This window comes from Cyphellophora europaea (genome assembly GCF_000365145.1).
Source record: "Cyphellophora europaea CBS 101466 unplaced genomic scaffold supercont1.9, whole genome shotgun sequence".
Lineage (NCBI taxonomy): Eukaryota > Fungi > Ascomycota > Eurotiomycetes > Chaetothyriales > Cyphellophoraceae > Cyphellophora > Cyphellophora europaea.
The window spans coordinates 1,404,923-1,424,855 of NW_008481815.1; the positions used below are offsets into that span (position 1 = coordinate 1,404,923).

The 19,933-nt window shown below is 51.1% G+C and overlaps 4 protein-coding genes across 4 annotated transcripts; 3 read left to right on the top strand and 1 right to left on the bottom strand.

Moving 5' to 3' along the window:
* Window positions 1–666: 666 nt before the first annotated feature.
* Window positions 667–2,606, top strand: HMPREF1541_08999 (uncharacterized protein; the record flags this gene model as incomplete). Its single annotated transcript, XM_008723317.1, has 2 exons — window positions 667–1,046; window positions 1,223–2,606. 2 exons carry the CDS (start codon window positions 667–669, stop codon window positions 2,604–2,606), a joined length of 1,764 nt encoding a protein of 587 aa, XP_008721539.1.
* A 7,282-nt stretch (window positions 2,607–9,888) lies between these two features.
* On the top strand, window positions 9,889–10,724 carry HMPREF1541_09000 (uncharacterized protein; the record flags this gene model as incomplete). The annotated part of the gene is made up of 2 exons (XM_008723318.1): window positions 9,889–10,083; window positions 10,131–10,724. The coding sequence occupies 2 exons, from the start codon at window positions 9,889–9,891 to the stop codon at window positions 10,722–10,724; spliced, it is 789 nt and encodes a 262-aa protein (XP_008721540.1).
* An 844-nt stretch (window positions 10,725–11,568) lies between these two features.
* On the top strand, window positions 11,569–12,109 carry HMPREF1541_09001 (uncharacterized protein; the record flags this gene model as incomplete). The annotated part of the gene is made up of 2 exons (XM_008723319.1): window positions 11,569–11,612; window positions 11,728–12,109. 2 exons carry the CDS (start codon window positions 11,569–11,571, stop codon window positions 12,107–12,109), a joined length of 426 nt encoding a protein of 141 aa, XP_008721541.1.
* Window positions 12,110–17,248: 5,139 nt separating this feature from the next.
* On the bottom strand, window positions 17,249–18,272 carry HMPREF1541_09002 (uncharacterized protein; the record flags this gene model as incomplete). Its single annotated transcript, XM_008723320.1, has 3 exons — window positions 17,249–17,314; window positions 17,380–18,200; window positions 18,257–18,272. 3 exons carry the CDS (start codon window positions 18,270–18,272, stop codon window positions 17,249–17,251), a joined length of 903 nt encoding a protein of 300 aa, XP_008721542.1.
* Between the last annotated feature and the right edge of the window lie 1,661 nt (window positions 18,273–19,933).

Consider the following 19,933-nt stretch of genomic DNA (forward strand, 5'->3'; position numbering starts at 1 on the left):
CGTTGGTAAACGCCCGCAAAAACTGACTGACAAATTCTTGCAGAGCGGCACTTTAGACATGAGCCACACTCAGATCTCACCACGCAGCTGGTGGTGGAAAGTCCCGGGTAGTCGCAGTTTAGCAGAAATACAGCAAAGAGATGCCGAAAAGTGCGAATCACTCCGCTCAAACCAGTACCGTGGTTAGGTTGACCATTCCCTAGTATTGGAGAAAAACCGTCAAACGAAGGCTCGCCCAAGGCTATTCGGCGTCACTCTCAGGAGGTCACTTCCACGGGGAAGGCCCTCAGCCTTGCAGAGGATGCCACGTCACAGCCCCCATCAACCTCCTATAAGCGAATCGCCGAGGACCAACCCCAGAACAGCAAGCGAGGCAAATATTCCAACAATAACGTCGATTCCACCTTGCCCCTGGCGAGCATCCATAATTTGTCTACTAGCTATCTCGACCGTCTGACTGTTGACATACAACCATCTGCTTTAGATACGCTCGTCCGCCAATCCCACACTGCGCCGCCATATGACGATACACCTTCGAGCCCTGTCGATGAAGATGATGGCGATGCTCCTGAAGGCGACACAAGTCTGATACTGCAGCCAGAAACAAATCCGATCACCCAGGAGCAACTGATTATTGAAGTAAAGGGGATCTATGCAGGGCTGGTCATGGTCGAAAAGAAAGCGGTAGAAATCACACAAGCGTGCGCAAAAGCTGCCAACAAGCTGAGCAACGACCAATGGCAAGCTTTAATTGGTCTCCACCGGACTTTACTCCATGAGCACCATGACTTCTTCCTCGCGTCGCAGCACCCCACAGCTTCGCCTGCTCTGCGACGCCTCGCGAAGAAGTACGCCATGCCAGCTCGAATGTGGAGACATGGAATTCATTCGTTTCTCGAGCTTCTCCGTCAACAACTGCCCGGGTCACTGGAGCATATGTTGGCATTCGTCTACATTGCTTATTCGATGATGGCGCTTTTGATGGAATCTGTGCCGCGTTTTCTCGAGACTTGGATTGAATGCCTGGGAGATCTCGCCCGCTATCGGTGAGTGAGGAGCACGTTGATTCTGTTTGAAACCACTTCCCCAAAGGTTCCCACGACGATTTTTCCAGCAAAAATTCGTTCAAGGTCGACTACACTCAGGAAACCAGTATCAGCGAAGCCAAGATTCGCAAGCTTCCCCACTGTGTCAAGGTCACTATCTAACGGATCGTATCTAGTATGGCTATAGTAGAAGTCGATCTGCGTGATCGCGAGATCTGGTCTAAAATTGCACGCACATGGTACAATAGGGCCGCAGATCTTTCTCCCGATGTGGGAAGGATCCAGCATCATCTCGCTGTCCTCGCGAGACCCAACATCGTACAGCAGCTGTTTTATTATTCCAAAGCCTTGGTCAGCATCAAACCGTTTGAGAATGCTCGGGAGAGTATAATGCTACTGTTCAACCCTCTGTTGGATACCGAGGATCCGTCTTATGACAAATATCGGGCTACTGAGGCTTCCTTTGTTTCCGCCTTTGCCTTCCTCTTCAAGCGTGGATCCCTACAGAAGTATCAACTGCATATTGAAACATTCCAACAAGGACTCAGCGATCACATCACGCGTGCGGCCGCTGAGTGGAAAACACAAGGCCCAGAGGTTGCTGCATCTATAATCGCTGGAGTGCTCGATTTTGGAAAGCCAGAAAACCCAGTCTGGACAATGTACCGTCAGCACATCGCGGCAATCGAATCCCGCAAATCCTCCGACGAAACCATGGAACAAGGCCAGATTGATGCAGAGGATGTGTCCATCCGCGATCTGCTGTTCGAGGAGTTCTGGTCGGACGTGGACGCTAAAGCGCCCGTATTAGCCAGGGCTCCAACATGGATTCCCGCTGAAGTGGGACTTGGCTCATCCCAGGCGGTTAGTATTTATGTTCTGGAAATGCTGCGCTCGGCTGTTGCGACCAACGCCGGCAAGATTGGGGACAGAAATGTGGTTCCTTTCATGAACTTTATTCTCGGCTTTCTTTGGTCGCTGGCGCGCATCGGTGGTCCTCTGATCTACCTAGAGGCTCACATTCCATGGTCGAATATCGTTCTCTTCCTCAACATGTTAGGACGGTCGGGTGTGTCTGAACGCGTAACGGCTGTAACGTTCCCTCAAAGCACCAGTGGCACTGGTCGCCAGCTCCCGGAGGACATTCCTGCACGCGGAGCAGTGTGGGCGCCAGACATCTTCCCTCCGGACTTTTTCCGAAATACCGTCGCTGACGAGGATGAACGCTCACTCGAGTTGCCCAGTCACACAGCACCCCGTTATGAGCGCTGCCTGTGGTTCGGAGTTCGTTTAGCATCGCTCAATCGCTATATTCGCTACAACGTATCTACAAAGCAGTTCTCCCTGTCCAATTATGCTATGGCATTGGAGCAGGGCGGCCGAGGCGAGAGCCATCAGCCCGGACCCACTCAAAGTCATACGGCGGCTGAGAAGCCTCACCTGCTGCAGGACGACACAGGAGATGTTGAGATGACAGACGAACAGGCCAGTGGCTCTAGCCCTCTTGAGGCGGATTCAGACTACGTTATGATCGATAGGGGCTCCATGGTCAGGATCTAGTGGGGAAACCGTTGAGCAGAATGTATTCTTCACCGATCCCGCTCACCATTCATGTTTCCACCTGGTCTTAACTCTCTCAACCTCGCCTGTGTCGACACCATCGAAGACGCTCGCATTGGTGGTGCCCTGGAAGACACGTGAAAGGACGACTCCATTCCAGTCATAGGCAGGTAGAATATGATACCTCTGGCCACACTGAAAACAATCAACCTGAAGCGGCGTAACACCCAGTAGTGCCCAGCCACTGCGCCTAAAGCCATGACGAAGTCGGAGGTTAAAGACATCAATCGGCTCTGATCTCACGCCATTGTCCAAGGCCAAGCAGCCTGGTGTCATAGGCAGTTGTCCCCACGGTATATAGAATCGGCCCAATGTAATGTCAAAATTGCACAGGCTATGGGCTGAGTGACACGCTCACAAACGTTGAGCCACTTTCTGGCACAAGTGCATAATACAGTTGGGCTGATATTGGATAAGCTCCGGAAAACGGAAAAGCATTTCAAGCTTCACTGGACCCTTTGGGCTGGGACGTTGAATTTCGTTGGGAAAGTTTGGGTGATGGTATCGGCCAGATGTCGGAAGCGAAACTTTTGACCATTTTTCAGCCTTCCGCCGCCAGTCATGAAGACCTCTATAATGGTGACGACCCCGAATGGACGCGACCGCAAGGACGATCTCCCTCAATCTAGGGGTGAGCTGGTCTGCTCTATCCATTATCATTATGGAAATTTCGGCAACATCTTCAGGTTGATGAACTCCCACTGCGACCCTCCCGCTGTGGTACGCCCTACGAGGATATCTGGCAAGTGTCGGCTGGTTGTGAAAGCTATTAAAGATATTCGAGACAGCAAAGAGATCGGCATTGATTATGGAAAGGAACATTTTGCGAATAATGGTTTGAAGTGCTTGTGCGAGATATGTGATGGCTGATTTGCTTGCGGAAAGTGATGGTCATCAAGGTACCTGAAGCGCTGGTTGCGATCTGCCAAGAATTAACTTGTGCACGGGGCACAAGCATAGTTCAGTCTGCTTTTTGGAACTGCCGTGGCAGTCCTATTGGAGAATATCCATGTATGGGATCGCCAAGCACGCTTGGCGATGAGGTTGCACCCATCAGTTCCGCATCCGCAAGCACAACTATCCTTCTACTTAATCTCGAATCGCCAGAGGAGCCGACGATACGCATACAACTGCCTTCACTTGGTATGCAGAAGCGGGCAAGAGCGGGTAATAAAGGTAATCAAGTCATTTAGGAGCTTTTCTCAGCTAATCAACCTGGACCCGCTGAGGGAATATGGACCAACACCAGATCTCTCTATCTCGCAACAAAGAAGCCTTCAGAAGCTATCAAGGAGCTTTTCGTCGGCTTTTGGCGCAGATTTCATCCATTCTCCGAGCCGGTACCTGAGGGTTATCTCATACTCTTGGATCATGGTAAGCCAAATCTCGCCACAGAAGTTATGACGCTTCCGTTTTGTCTGCCAGTAGGGAGGTCTCCTGAACTTAGCAACAAGTCGATGATGCTTTCTAGATACCAGTGCCATCATCACCAGATCCATTGCAGGGACATAGCCATATATTCGCCACCATAATTCCACGGGAAGACGGTCATCTCCTCCAGAAACATGGTCTGTGAACAGTGTCGCTGACTTCATGGGCGTACCTTCTCCTAGCCGGCGCATCGCTGGCCCTTGCTCCAGGAATGCTATGAACCACAACACTCTGGCATAGTCAAGACTAGGGGAATGTTGAGGGGCGGTGAGCGTAGTGAAGGGAAGTCTTAACTTCATCGTACCAGATATCTCGGTCCAGGCTTCCTCGAGTTCGTTGCTGTTGGCAATGACCAAAACCCACATGATCCTACAACAAACTCGACCGGTATCAACATACGATGTGATGAAGGTTCCAAGGGCGATCGTGGCTAGATAGGCCGTTCGACAACAGGAACTTTGCCCAGACGGGGCTAGAATTACAACGACCTCGCTGGGTGTCGATCCGTGTTTGCTTCTTGCTGCAGCAATAAGTCGATTGGATTCATCGATCACCTGTACCTTTTGACCAGCACTCACATTCCCAAGAGAAAATGTCTCGTTTATCGTCAGTGAGTATTCAACTCGAGAAACCGCAACTTACGCTAGACGTAAGGTTTTGGAAGCCTTGGGCCTCCAAACCAGTCTGAATACAGCCGAGGTGACCACGTGGATGCGTGTTACGGATGACACGCAATAACTTTCCAAAGACGACCTTGTTGGCTCTGTCACACATGAGTCGATAGGCCCTGCCGCCCAAGAGGAACGCCAACTCCGACGTTCTGAAAGCTCTAACGGTCGCTATTGGAGGCCCAGAAGGGTCGGCAGGAGAGAGCATAGTGACAATAGACACGGGCGATTCTGTGGACCATTGGCCTTTGATCTTTGAGTAGAGTGACTCCGAGACGTATTCCTCCTTACTGTCGGGATCAAGTAAGCCTTCGAATGGTTTACCGAAAATCAGAACCGTTATTAATTGTGGAACAGGCAAATAGAGCCCCGGGATATTCATCGTGCTTTTCAGTACCTATAGTCTGGTTGGGAACGTTCGAAGTGGTAGCTGGTGATTTCCGAGCAGTACCGCTGCAGGGTTGGTGACTTGGTATACCCACAAAGCGGTTACCACTGTTGTATCTTGGCAATACCTTACGAGCTTTCGACAATGAACCCGGTCGTCCAAGGCGCCAAGGAGAATGGAAGACCTCTACTGAGATTTCAGGGAAGGGGAGAGGGGGGCCTCGAGGGTTTATGTAGCCCACAGGTGGCTTGAGATCTTTGGTCCTCAGCAGTCTTCGGTGGGTTTCAAGTCATCTTTGCACTAACTGTCGAATGGTCCTATTGCCGGCCTACTCGCTTGAGCTGTACCAGACTGGAATGCCGCTATGCAAGGCTATCTTACTTCACCAACCCAGCTGATAGTGTGACAGCCTCTGATTAACGTGATCTCAGAACAAGATCGCGATTATCACAAGGGATTTTCTTCAGTATCGAAATCACGCCGTCCGTCCGACCCATCGCTGCAACATGTGAATGACCGCTGATCCTCAGTTGTAGATATTGGTCCATGAGGCCTTCCAACCAGTGCAACGGTGGGCTCGCTTGATTCAGAACCGTATCGAGGAATATGACAAGGTCTTTCAGATCGTCCCCCATTGGGCGAAGGTTCCTGATCAATGCATGCATTACTAGTTCAGCAATTTTTCCACTGTTTCCGAGCTCCTCTCCTCGCAAAAGGCGATCCAGGTCTCCCAAAGAGCTCCAAGAGACGGGTTGCTCCAGATGATCGAATTGGTCCTGCCAAAAGCCAGTACTACATTTTCCCACGAGAGTTGCCGCGTTGCGTTCCTCGCCCCAATGGGATGCTGCTTCAGCGGGCACAGTCGGAGGGGTCGGCTTCGATATTGCGAGTACTCGGGCACTGGGGAACCCGAGCGAACAGACCGCCCTCCACAGAAACGGAGAAAGGTCGGACACCGTCCTGGCGGCACCCATGGAGTGGAGACCAATGCAAAATTTGACCCAAACATGTTAGGACAGCAACCTCAGGTCAAAATCGCAAGGGATCTCGGCACCCCGCCCTTCTAGACAGGTGACATTATCTGTCTCGACGAGCACGACGCTCTTTGCGTCCAGAAAGCCTATATCGTTATGGTGTGGATACAATACAGAGTGACAGAACAGTCGAGCGTGGTAGAACAATGATCGATTTAATGAGCCGTTTAGCTGTTGTCATACCTGGTCGGACGTTGAGTCGTCCTCTAAGTCGTACAATCGCATGAAATGCAAGTCCGTATCGTTGAAAGCCTCGGTCAAGCCCAGCTCGTCCAAACCAAATAAACCGTCCCCTTGCGATCTCGGGGTATCGTAGTACGCCTTGATGTTGCCTGTAGATGACTCGTCATCATCGCCCAGGCGATATCGACTTTCCGAGGGATGTTGAGACAAGGAATGAGCCACTCCGCAGTATTTGCTCACCAACCAGGAGAACTTGGTTACCTCTGTCAGTTGACCCCAATTTGGGGGAGGGCGTGCCTCGATCTCCATGCGCAATTGTGGTATCTTCTCGGCGAAGCTGGACCACTGCTCTCGGGCAGTGGAATAACAGAAGCTCTCTGCTAGCTTGGCCTCATTCGCCACGGAAAAAATAGAGAAGTTCAGTATCTGCAAGGTCGTGCAAACCTCGCGATAGCTGGAAAGCTTCGTTAGCATTATCATCTGATGCCAGCTCGCAGCACACACCTAATACCTGTCACGCGACTGATCCAAGGGGCGGGAACTGGGACCAGGCGTTGCTCTTCCTCTTCCTCCTCATCCTCGACAAGCAAAGGTCCCAGAGCCTCTGCAACTAGATTGCTGATTTTATCCTGTTGCTGCGCGTTTGTACGCGAGGTAGGGCCAAGGCGGCAATTTACTCCTGCGACGCTTAGCTCACTTAACGTAAGATTCTGTAAGATCCTCACCGGCGTACACACGGATTACCATCAAAGCCTTGGCTCCGTGGTCAACGGCCATTTTGTTCACAATTGATGCAAGAGCTTAACGGCTCTGCCTCGTCGGTCATTGCTTCTCTTGCCTCTCGAGTGCAGTATCATCCCCAAACACGCAGAGTAATACCAATTGTGCCATACCTTGGGATTTGCGTTATCTTTTTCTTCACCTTCGCGCTCTTGAAATTTAGCTTCCAACTCCTTCAGTAGAGCATTAAGCTCTTCTTCGTTCAGGTTGTCCTTCTTGTGCCGCGAGATGATGGCCTGCATCGCGTCCTCCTGCTCTCGTTGCTCCTTCGGTTTCTGCTTCGGCTTATCTAATCCTGTCGTCGCAAGAATGACGAGCGCGGCCGCAAGATCTTGGCAGGTATCTTTGCGTTGGGGTGCTGGCGGCATCGCATCTTCGAACGGTCTATCGTCCAAGTGCTGTTGGGTTGTGGTCACCGCAGTCCAAGGTTGTGTGGCTTTTCCTTTGAGGGAGCGTTTGCGTTTGGCGCCTTTCACTGGTAAGTTGCTCTGCGGCTGTGCTACTACGACCGCAGTGGGTCGTGGTAACTCGGTCACAGACACATTGTAGTTGTCACGATTCTCGACAACAGACTGCCTATCCTGGGTGTTTCCAGGCTCCTCAGAAGGCGTTGCTTCTTTTCCCGGCAGGTGATGGATTCTCCTTCTCTGCAAGGTCGCCTTTCACAGCTGGTTTTGTCAGAGTCAGCAACGCAACCTAGCCGCACTTTGACATACCAATGTGTATCTAGCTCGAGTCTTACGGCTTGAATGTGAGTGTCGTACACGAGTTGAATGGTTCTTCGAATTTGCTCGTCGACTCTTGGCTCTTCCACCATCGTACAGCAACCTTGGTAGATGGCCAGAACCTCGTATGAGACATGCTTTGCGTACTTGGATCGCGTTGCGGATACTGAGATATTAACCTCTGCGAAATGGTCGCTGTAGGGGACAAGAAAGTAGCATTGAGTAGTGCCTGTCTTGGAAAGCGCACAATGTCGTTGTTGACGAGGCTGGACCAACTGCGGTGCTTCTTGAACCTCTGTTTCTGAAAAAGAATGCACGGAAACCTCGTTGTTCATGGAGAGCATTGTAATCGGGCAACGCTTTCGAGACCTGGAAGCGCAGGTGTTTCGGGTTGCCGCGGCGCTTCCATTTGAACCCATGGGCCCAGAGAGGGTACCCACTTTTTTGCCATCGTCCAGGAGGATGGCAAAAAAGTGGGTACCTTACATGCTCCACTTGAACCCATGTCGAACAGAGGACACTCCAGGACGACCAAAACGCCAAGCACGCTTTCCGCTCCAGTCTGGACTATATCTATGCGACCTTCTTGCGCCCGAACTGCGTGGTCTTTCACTCTTCTCCTCACTCCAGCTATCCTCTTCTGGACTCATGACCCTGAAATTATGGCCGCAACAACAGAAAACTTTGGGCCAAGTTTCGAGGCTGCATTGGAGGAGGACAACACTACAGCCACTTTTCCACCCGCCCCTCCGCCATCCCCTATTATCATATCTGTATCCGTGGAGATCGAATGGTCCGCACATCGACCAAACTCCCTGGGGCAGCACGCCCGAGGTCGCAAACCAACGTTATGGAAGTAAGTCTTGTATTCCCGTGCGGTGGTAATTCTCACAAGTGCTGCAGGAAATCTGGACGGCGATCTGATGAAGGAACTTGGCTGGCTGCCTAAGGTTGACGACAAGGATGTGATTTATCTACACACCAATGATGGCGGTGGTGGGGAAAAGTCGGTGTGATTGTCCGAGCTTATTCTTTGATATTTTAATGTAGGTGGTCGTCTAGATCACGCATCGATGTCATTCTCTCAACATCAGGCAAGCTGTCTTTGTACGCCGTTACAGCAAGATAGTCTGGAACCAGCTCCATCGTTTATGATACTGCCTGGAACGGAGGCTACTTTTGCATTAAAGCGTGTCGATGCCCCGTCGCCCCTCGATGTCCGGCTGTTGTTCATTCTATGCTTCCGATTTCCGTGCCCCTGACGTACTTCCGGTACGCTGTATAGCCAGGATGCTGCCTCGGTGTCGAGCTAAGGGCCGCATCCCCACCTATGGAAGCGAGGTCGCATGCACCTCGATCGCTTAATCTGCTGAACGAATGCAGATTGAGTTTCCATCAGCCACATAGTATGATATGGTCGACCCTTCGGCCAGTCTGTTCGACCAGTCTACTCTCTGTTTCTTTTGCGATCCATCCGAACAAGTCCAAGTTGGTATGTCGAACTGACGCCGAGAAGATCGCCAAAAGCATGCAGCCGACTCCCACAGAGCCCACGCCGAGTGCAATCGCTCGAACTGCAGTGACGGATGAGGAGAAAGAACCAAACGAGCAGGCCCGTGATCTGGAGTCGCTTTCGAATCCAGCGGCAGGCACAGTCATAGCTACTGTGCAACAAGAGCCAACATCAGAAGATGATGCAGATGTGAGACTTCATGAAATGGTCTTTCTAGGACTAAACAACGCGGTAGGATGCAAGCGATTCTGGGGTGGGTGAAGAAGTCGAGTCCACCACGACATCTTTACGCTCATCCGCGGAAGAGTATGTGACCAAAAACGGGCGCCGCTACCAAAATCCGGAGAAATGGTTCGTGTAAGCTTCACCATTGATGCCCATGAAGCAATGAAACAAGACCACTGACACAGACCCAGTCCCAAAGATCAATGGTATGATCGCGCACCTCTTCCTACGTACCCTCGGCTGCGATACTTACGGCCCGTAGCGAGCAAGATCGGATGGATCTCCGCCATGAGCTCTCGATAATGACACTCGGCGAACGCTTGCTAGTCAGCCAGGATAGTCTTTCGAGCGCACCAAGGGTCTTAGATGTTGGTACAGGAACGGGACTGTGGGCCATAGACATTGCCGACAAGTGCTCCGGGGGAGGAGAAGTTGTTGGCATCGACCTCAGCCCGATCCAGCCCCGTTGGGTGAGCCATCTTATCTCTGGACGCGATTAGCCGCTGACATGATGCAGGTTCCTCCAAACTGCCACTTTCTGGTCGATGACGCCGAGAAGACGTGGGACGATTCGAAGAAATACAACCTTGTCCACATACGTTACATGGAGGGTGCATTCACCGACTGGCCATGGATCTTCGAGCAAGTGATGACAGTCTTGGAGCCTGGTGGAATCATCGAGGTCCATGGTATCGACTTCTGTCCCTACGCTCAAGAGGGTGAAGTGCCTGAAGTGATCCTGACATGGATCGCACAGTTATACGACATCACGAAGAAACGCGGCAGACCCATCGATGTCATAGGTGGCTACGAGACGTGGATGGAAGCAGCAGGTTTTGTGGATGTAGAAAAGCACGAATTCGCCCAACCCCTGGGGCCATGGGCAAAGGATAAGAGACAAAAGACTATAGGAGTTTTGAACCTTGAAGCGACCCTGAATGGAGTTGAAGCCTACACCTTGGAGCCATTCAGAGAAGCGGGTTGGTCATTAAAGGAAGCAACGGTGCTCATTGCACTGGTCCGGCACGCATGTCAGGAGAACTGGTACGGGAATCAGCTGCACACAAAGCTAGTCGTGGTTACGGCTCGCAAGCCCGGCGGGGCAAGATAGCGAGGGACGGCATGCATCGGTAACCATCGAGCAGACTAATAATACAAAGTTTTCCCTCCGACTTCATGACTTTCACTCTTTTACTCCAAGGACGAAATCACCCCTTTTGATTATGGCAGATATGGCCCAAACTGGCACTGAACCGAGCAACGAAGAACTGGTGCAATTCACGCGTTCCAGCACGACGGCACCCAGCATTCCCCCTGCTGCGAAAAAGCCCTATCTTTGCTCGCTATGCTCCCAGCGTCTCCAGACGCCAGAGTCTCTCACCAGACATATCAGAACGCAACACGAGAAACTGGTGGCGTGGAACTGTGCAGCCTTCACCGATCATAACTTGGCCTTCGAAATTCCTCATCCTGTTGACTCTCACCGAACTGGTGAGACATTGCTGGCCACCTGTATCTTCTGTAGGGCTACATTCTCCGGCATCGTGCCGCCAGCAGTACAAGAAAATCACCTTCTCCACGTACATCGAATTGGGCAATGTAACCTTAACCGGATATTCTACCGATTTGATCAGTTCGAACAGCACCTCAGGCATTATCATGGCGTCAAGCTTCCTCCAGGGACACAGCCGTGGCGAGATATCTTCCTGTTCCAGTCGTGCAACAACAGCGCTGGGGAGGGTGGCCCCTCCGGCGGCATAATTGGACGTAGCAGATGAGGCAGGGGCATTCTGCGAGGTGCGGTAGCTTAGCGCCCCTTCGGGGTGTATTTATCGGGGCCTGCCCAATCTTTTGCCCTTCCCATTCTCAACGCACGCAACGTTGCAGCTCATGCAGCTGTCGTAAGACTAAACTTCGACAGTCAGTCATCAAGGACCCCAAAAACTCCTAACGTGATGGATGATGATGATGCCACGCCACGAAAGGTGTCTGACGCAGTGTAAGTTTCATTGAAGCCTCCGTGTTTGATTACAGACGATCAAGCAATCCTACCATATGGAGAGACTAGCTCTCAGTATACTGGTGCCCAGGACTTCATGGCTAACGCGTTGCAGCTCCGTCAACAGTACAGAGCCGAAGTATCTCGCAGTCACTTACCCCGGAACAGTGGAAACGAAGTTCGAGATCACACTCTTAGCGGCTTACTGCGGTAGCTTTCCTCTCCGTAGTGAAAGCGAAGCCAGGGAAGAATACTCCCGCGTATTTAACATTGGTGAAGCTTTCACTATCATACAACGGGAAGAGACTGCCCTGGAAGCCCCTATGAAGTGGACTGAAACTGGGATGGACGAGACTGAGACATTCAACATATTTACCGCTGCGACCGACAATCTCTATCGTGTGTACAAGACCAGTCACGTCAAGTACTCAGGCAGAAGTTTTGAGTTTCTACTTTCTACCATGATTTTGGAACCGCGTCTGCAACCACGGCCCTGATGCATGCTATGTGTACAATTGGAATTGTGAGTGACAAGCAGGCTATCATCACTCTATACTAACTAGATTTAGCAACGTTCTGAGCGGGACAGAATGCTAGTATGGGCGCAACTTCTGACGGCCAATGACGGTACCACACTCACCGTTCCTAAGAACAGTTTCCTGCCTCCTACGTGGAAACAACGACTCGAAAGATTACGCGTATACTTTCCGGCTTCCAGAATCCTTCACAAGAGCACGAAGAGCTACGTTCGCTTTGCGAGACAAGGTGTAAGATTGATGCATCAAGGACAGTAAGACGAGAACTCACAGCCCTGATACAGAGAGTAAGGGAAGAATCTACCCGGCAGCTGGCGCGATTTTCCATTGCATGATTGTGATAGATACAGTAGCAAGAGGTAACAAGGCTTGGTACAATCAGCAACAATCCATGGATCCTGTCTATGAGGGTGGCTTGAGACTGTACTCGTGATGACCCGGTTTCGCAGCAATATTGGTCATTATGTGTTGCCACCACTAACTTTTATTGGGACGATACTCGCAGTGACAGCTGCAACACACGTCACCAAGACTATGTTGGCGAGACGGAAGAGGTCATTTCTAGGGTCGCATACCTCCCACAGGCCATCGGATCCGGCACGTTTTCCCCACGCACCTTCATACTGTGCATGCAGCAAGGCGCCAGGGTATTGGAGCGGCAGATGAAGTCGGGACCAAGAGCTTGAATTCCATGTCGTCCCGCTAGGACTTAAGGCATCTCGCGTCCCCCTCAACTTTCTCTCTCCGATTCATCCTCCATTCTCGATTCCGAAATGGTGAGACCACCCTATCTGAACCAGGTCTCCACAGCTGACCATGACTCAAATAGGGTACTGCCGATCAGCTTCTCGCTCTCTTTCTCAGATTCATCTGGACAGGAAAGCTCCCACCGGACTCGGAAAATCCTACCTGGGACTTCTGTCGGGTCACGCCACAAGTCGTCAATCTGATGCCTACACAGGTAGGAGCAAGCTTGGGAACCCTATCTGAGGACAAAGCTCAAGACTTTGTTCGCAACCTTGCTCTCATTCTTCGTCATCCCTATTCCCAAGCGGCGCACACTTCTGGTGAAGTTTCCGAGATCTTCCTGCGCACCGGCCTTTATCTGGTAGCATCTGGCTACGGTGTTTCCGGCAAACAGATTCAGCACTGCTCAGAGTTGCCGTGTACCGAGATATGTCACTGCCTCAATCTGAGCATGGTTGAGCTTGGGCCTATGCTCGCGGAATGCTGCGCCATAGCCGGTATCCGGCCCGATTCTCCCTTTCTAAAGCAACTCGGCATGTCACCACTCTCTTCAGAAGACAGCGTCTTGATCGATCCAGGATTTAGGGCCTTCTACAGCAAGTATCTCTGGCACTATCCGCGTGCTACTACTGAAGACAACTTGAAGTTGACCGCGCCTTGGAGTGGGGCTGATGCTGTTCTTGATCCTGCCCAGGCGCTTCCCCCTGATGCGATGCCGATCCACACAATTGATAAAGTAGGATTTCAAATCTATATCAAGGAATATGATCCCGTTGAAAACCCGTGTCATATTATGGTGGTCATTTCAGGGGGTAAGTCAACCCAAACACTAACGGTGCGCACTTGCTAATGTGAACCAGGAGGCAAGGCTTTAGACGACGTAGATAGTGATACAAAGGCATTCCAGAAGATGCGCCCAGGTTCGAACCCGTCTCATCCATCGTGTTGATAGGGACTGACTAGTCTCAGCGCTAGGATTCCCCATCCTTTCTATCGGTTACACCCAGGGCCCATTTCCACATCCTCTTGAAACGACCTATGAGGCTCTTGATTGGATCAAGGCCCGGTATGGAGCCGCTGAAGTCATTCTTGCTGGCGTTTCCAGGTAGGACAAAGCTCGTCTCACTTTTGTAGTTGCTAACACTGGCAGTGGTGGAAACTTAGCTGCGATCCGACCCGGACGCGCCCGTCCGGACGCGACGAGTTGATGCCTACCGACGAGCCGACTTCGGCCATCTTGGCCTCCAGGATCGTGTTCGCCGTGGTGGCATTGTCCCGGCGTCGGAAATGTCTAGTGCACCTGCGTCAGTCTCTTGGTCCCTCAGTCATCGGTCGAAACCGCCACATGCGACGCCCACCTTTCGACACGGCCACGATAGGAGACAGGGCCTCGTGAAGGCCTCTCATGGGCCAGGACGGCAGCCGAGATGACAAGGAGCGATGTCCACGGAAGGGGCGGACGCATGGCCATGCGCTTGCTCTAGCTCCCGACAAACTCGTCCAGTAGACGTCTGCACCACGACCACGGCTGTGAGCGCCCCGGGGACAAGAGTTTATATCTCATCAATTTGAGAGGGCGATGATTGACACCGTGGTGGAGGACCGGAAATGGGCCGTATAGATTGAATGCGTGCCATTCTTGGATGGAGCGCACTCACCAAGACGCGAAGATCAGCCACTGATTCATTCATTATTTTGCTTCATCCTCATCTACGAGAAGAGAATCGCTGCCGAAGACAGCGATCTATGTACACAGGTACCACTGGAACAGGCCTACGCCAGGGGGTGGCTGGGAAGGCGCTGGTCTAGTTAACACTCGACGCTCCAAAATTTTGTTGTCTTGTTCAAGCTCCTCGATACGCTTCTTCTGTCATGGCCAATCAGTCCTGATGCGGACGACTTAGGGGCGATAGCGGAACACACCTTGATGGCAAGCTTTTCTTCTAGGAAGTCACAATGCTCCAGGAGTTCTTCCGCATCGACGAGTATGTCGTCTCCTGCGTACCTCTCCAGCCCATCATCGCTATCTGCTTTGACTCGGTAGCCTCTCAGTAATTTTCGATAGGTGTCTAGATCTTCGATTGGTTGCTCTTTCATTTTCAAGATGGGAGAATGTGCGCTCATAATAACTCTAAGTAAGCGGCTTTGTTAGAAGGCAATGTCACCGAACTCGACGGGAAAGGAAGAGAAGAAAAAGACGAAGGTGATATCGGAGAAGCCTGATATTTATAGCTCCGAGACCATGCCTGACCGTTGATATATCCAATTACAAATTGGAGAAGATTGGGGCACAAAGTTGCGATCCCAGACCCCCTTGCCCGTTTCCTGTCTAGCTGTCTACTAGCATGGTGCCATCCGCCGTGATAGTCAGCCACGCCAGCGCATCTCGTCTGCTGTTCGCAAGGGAACAACTAAAGGAACGAGAGGCCGAATTTGACGCCGGATGTCAAACGTTTACCAAATGTTGTAACGTAATTTGTTGAGGTTATGGTCGTGCGCACGGATAGTGTGGTCAACAGACCTCAAACTGGTGTCCGGCAGTGGCACGTTACCTACACGCCCGGATCCCTCCGATCCTGACTCTACCGTATGTTTGGAGAGATTGTTTCAGTGCCGAGAAGGGAAGGTCCCGAGCTACGATTTCGTACACGGACGGAGGAGCCTGTTGCCTAGGGAGGGGCCTAGAGCTTGACCAATCTCTTAGCCAAGTTTGGGCAAGGGATAGCTTAGAGCGGTCTCTCTTCCGGACGATTTTACTGTGAAGAGCCAGCAAAGCGATATCGCCGATTTTGTGGGAAACAGCTGCTCAAGCGGATGCGGCAAGTGCATTCTTGATAATGACCATATCCCTAGCAAAAACTTAGACCCAATCCATCAAAAGCCATCGCCAAGGCTCTACTCCGAGAGGCCGCGAAAGAGTGGCAGGCCAACGAGGGGTTTCATCGCAAGACAATGCTCATGGAAGATGTGATACTCAGACGTGACGGTTTTATTATCAAACAGACTGGCTTGAGAACGGCGTGGAGCGACTTCCGGATGGCCGGCTGCATCGAAACCCAGACTGTGAAGTTACACATTCTCTCTGTGATCACCGTCCGGCTGAATCGATGGAATGGGCTTTGGATTACATTTTCGGGCGCGATTTGGACCTGCATACTTTCCATCGTTGGGGAATTCTCACAGGCCATGGTCTTGGAGGCAAACCTGGGAACAAATCTCGAAAGGCTATCGCCGACGCACACAGTCAGTGGCTAAGAATGAGCAAAAGCCTCGACGTCGGTGCCATGTGTCGTATAATCAACGATATCAGAGAATTGGACTTCATGGAAGAGCACCATGAGTATAAGCGTTTGATGCGCCAAACTTATGTCTTCTGATGCCCCATATTGTGTTGGAATGACTGTGCAACGGTGGCAGGCTGGCAGCCAGGAATGACACCGTCCGGCAGCAAATCACTATTGGCCATGAGTGGCCGCCGTGGGCTTTGCCAAACGCAAAACGAGGTGAGTGGCGGTCTTGGGTGGTGAATTAAATATGCAACAATACCTGTCCCCAGGCCACTTGAAATACTCGTGCTGATTGACCCAACACCTGTCTGAGGCTTCGTACGTAAGGGTTTAATGAGTAGGAAATCAGCAGCATCCAAGTCCGTGTGGCACGTCTTTCTACACCCTAGTTCAAGTAATTTAATGTTGGCATGCCGAAACAACACCTAGATTCAAGACCGATTGCATGAAGACATGAAAGGTTACTAGATACGCTCTCCGCAAGCAGGGTTAATCCATGCAGAAGCATCTATTCGATACTGCTTCATCAGAATATGAGTCCTATTTGCTTCATTGCATATTGTACTCCATTAGGATATTTCTCGCCACTATCATCTTGCGCGTCATCTAGCTCACTAGTGCGACACTTTTGATGTGAATCTGGGCCATCCTCGAAACGCTTGATTTCATCTTGTGCTTTCTCTTCTAGAATGTCCTCATACTGTAACGATTGGGAACTATTGTTCTCCCAGCCTCGCGCCAGCGCCTTCCCAGCCACCTCCTGGTGTAGGCCTGTTCTAGTGGCACCTGTGTACATAGATCGCTGTCTTCTCCTGTTCACTTTAGTTTATTCTCTTAGTAATAGAGCTGTCTACAAAGTAGGATTCCCTGAAGGCTGAGCTCTCTAGTGGGCCGTCTCAATGCTGAGCTATCCTCATGCGACAAATTTCGGCACAGGTTCATCGTTCTGCTCATTGATAGACCGCCAAAGCACTCCCGACGATGTCCGGAATGTGCCACATATCAATTAGCGCAATGCGATGCGGCGTTTGTCAAAATAGAAGACATATTCCTGGTAGACGGAAGATCAATGGATGGATTTTGGCTGAAGAAATCTGTCGGGCGCAGTCTGATCTGACGGACCTCGGCAGGCCTGTATATCTTGTTAGCAATGCTCAGGCTGAATACACTCCACACCACGACGTCAGTGTTTCTCACATTATTCTCCCGCTTCCCCGCATCGCCGACTCCTCCAACCTCTTTCTTGCTCTGTAATGGGTACCGGCCTCCTGCATACAGCTCTTGGTCCAAGTACCTGGTAATCCAGACGTGATGCTGCGCGAAAAGAGCTCGCTGGGCCTGGATAGATTCTCGCTGAGCCAGAAGGAGCTGCGTGTCCGCTGGTGTGAAATTGTGCTGTGTGGTGGCATCCACCCATTTCGACTTTTCTACAGGCTCGCGTCTGACCTCGTAGAGGTTTCCCACCGGATTCTTGGGTCCACAACGGACGGTGTTGTCATAACCGTCGATAGCAGGATCCATACGGACGCAAATAACATGCTCGTAATTCTGTGCAAGAACGCCGGGACTGGCAACGTTTACATACTTGCTCCTCTTTCCTGGATCGATACTGACAACACTGAGAATGCCGGTGGCTCGAGTTTCTATGGTGATGCTTCTAGAAAGGTCAAATTTGTACGCGAAAGCGTAGTCGTAGTTGGCCAAGGTAACGACGAACTGGACGACGAGCTCACGATTCCTGGTGACGACAGCACGTGAAGTCCGCCAATTGGTATGCTTCCAGCCGATGCCGTTGTCTTGCTCGTGCAGGCAGATGACGTGGGGGGTTATTGCCCCCTGTCCCTCTGAGTCGATGACAACGCCGTCAAGGTATTTGATCACGCCCAGACAGTCACAGCCTAAGTTAAGGTTGTTCGTCGCGTGTCCAATGCTGTATGACAACTTTCGAGAGGTCTGCTTTTGCGTCAATTGTAGGGCTTCAAATGGCGTATTCACTTTTAGAGTGGTGAAGAGCACGTCTCAGGGCCAAGTGTAACTCTGTAGTGATCTTCTTGATCTTTTTGACTGCTCGCACCCTCTGCCACCTTCATGATAGCTATTCATGTATGGTGCAGGTGATGTGCTCTGGGTGCAATGAGGTCGAGAATTTGAATTGGCTCGGGCATGGCTGTGACCCTGAGAATTTGCCCCCAGCCCTTGAGGGGATAATTTCTGACGTGGCGCAGGGGGCCACGTATCCTAAACTACGTCCCCATGGACGGCGTGGTATTTCACCTGCTGGCCGGACATCATGATGGTCTCAAGCGGCCACTAAACGGCCGCATAATCTGAAACTTGAGCCCGCATGCGGATTGGTCAACTAAATCGACCACGTAAAGCTGTAGATGTTTCTTCAGGTTGGAGGCATTTCCACCCTCATGCGATCTTTTCTCTGCCTAAAAACCGAAAAAGAGTTACTGTACCTATGTTCTTTAAGATATACAATCATCACAGCCCAGCGCACTTCATGTCTCGCTTCTACTATAGGCGCTACATGTCTTTACTTTGATCTTGAGTGCAGTAGAGGAGCAGACCGTTCAAACACATGGCTTTCAACCAAGACACCTTCAAATGATCTCCATACAGTCAATGACAAAGGGCAATAGCGGATCATTTTTGCTCGGTGTCACGCCCCAATACACAACCATCTTGTCCACCTCAGCTTCCGGCGGTCTCCCCTTAGGAAGCTCACGAATTTGGTTTGCGATTGCTCTAGCTTCAGGCTCTGGCTGATAACAGGGAGTTAGTCGTATTAAACGTCTTCGAAAATTTCATGCTCATGTCTCTCCAGCATTTCATATAGCCTCATAAATATTTAGGATCATGGCGAGTTATTGAAATGCTTCTGCGTCAGGCTGTCTTTAACCTAGTATGGATCGCTATAGTCTCAGCATATTCAACACCGCGTTAGCTGGATCTCCCTCCACAAGGAGCTTATCTGTGCGATGGGAACAATTTTGGCTTACCTGACACCAGTTAAATCGATCCATTGTGTACGTGAATAGATCTGAGAAGCCTTTCACGTTAATGCCTTCATCTGCCATCAGGTACACAGTCATTTGGACCAGATCTTAGACTCAACTGCACTCTAGTAAGAGAATTCTACATTGCCCACCTAAACACAGTACAAGACACATATGGCTATCCAGCTCTAGTGCAAGAGGATCTGTGTGAAGGAACGGTGGTCGGCTGGTTGGGATATCCGGGTACGCCAGATCTTGATACCTGGTCGGGTGATCACCACATCAATGGATCTGCTGCGAGAGACTATAAGCAAGGTTTGGCGATGTCCCGAATCCCCGTAGGTAGAACATGGCCGCTAGATAGTATACACTCAAAATGAAGATGACTTGCGACTCACTGACTGCCAGCGTGCCATCGCGCTTCACAAGATTCAAAATCTGGTCGTAGCATAGATCAACGGATGAGAAAGACTGCACCGAAAAGGAAGACAACCTCGGACTCATCTGTAATCACGAGACCACAGCCACACACCACGACTGCACTGCGACTGACATGAACTTCGACTTACACGTGTGGCGGAGCCGAGTCTGCCTCGCCACACTCACATTCTGGTCAACAGTTCTCGCGATGCCTTGGCGAGTAAGTACGTATAAATGAGCGAATCGCAGACCATGCCTATGTTTTCTTTTCACCTTCTTTCATAACCCTCGTAAGCCCTAGCTTATCAAAATATGTTCCGGCAAATTCT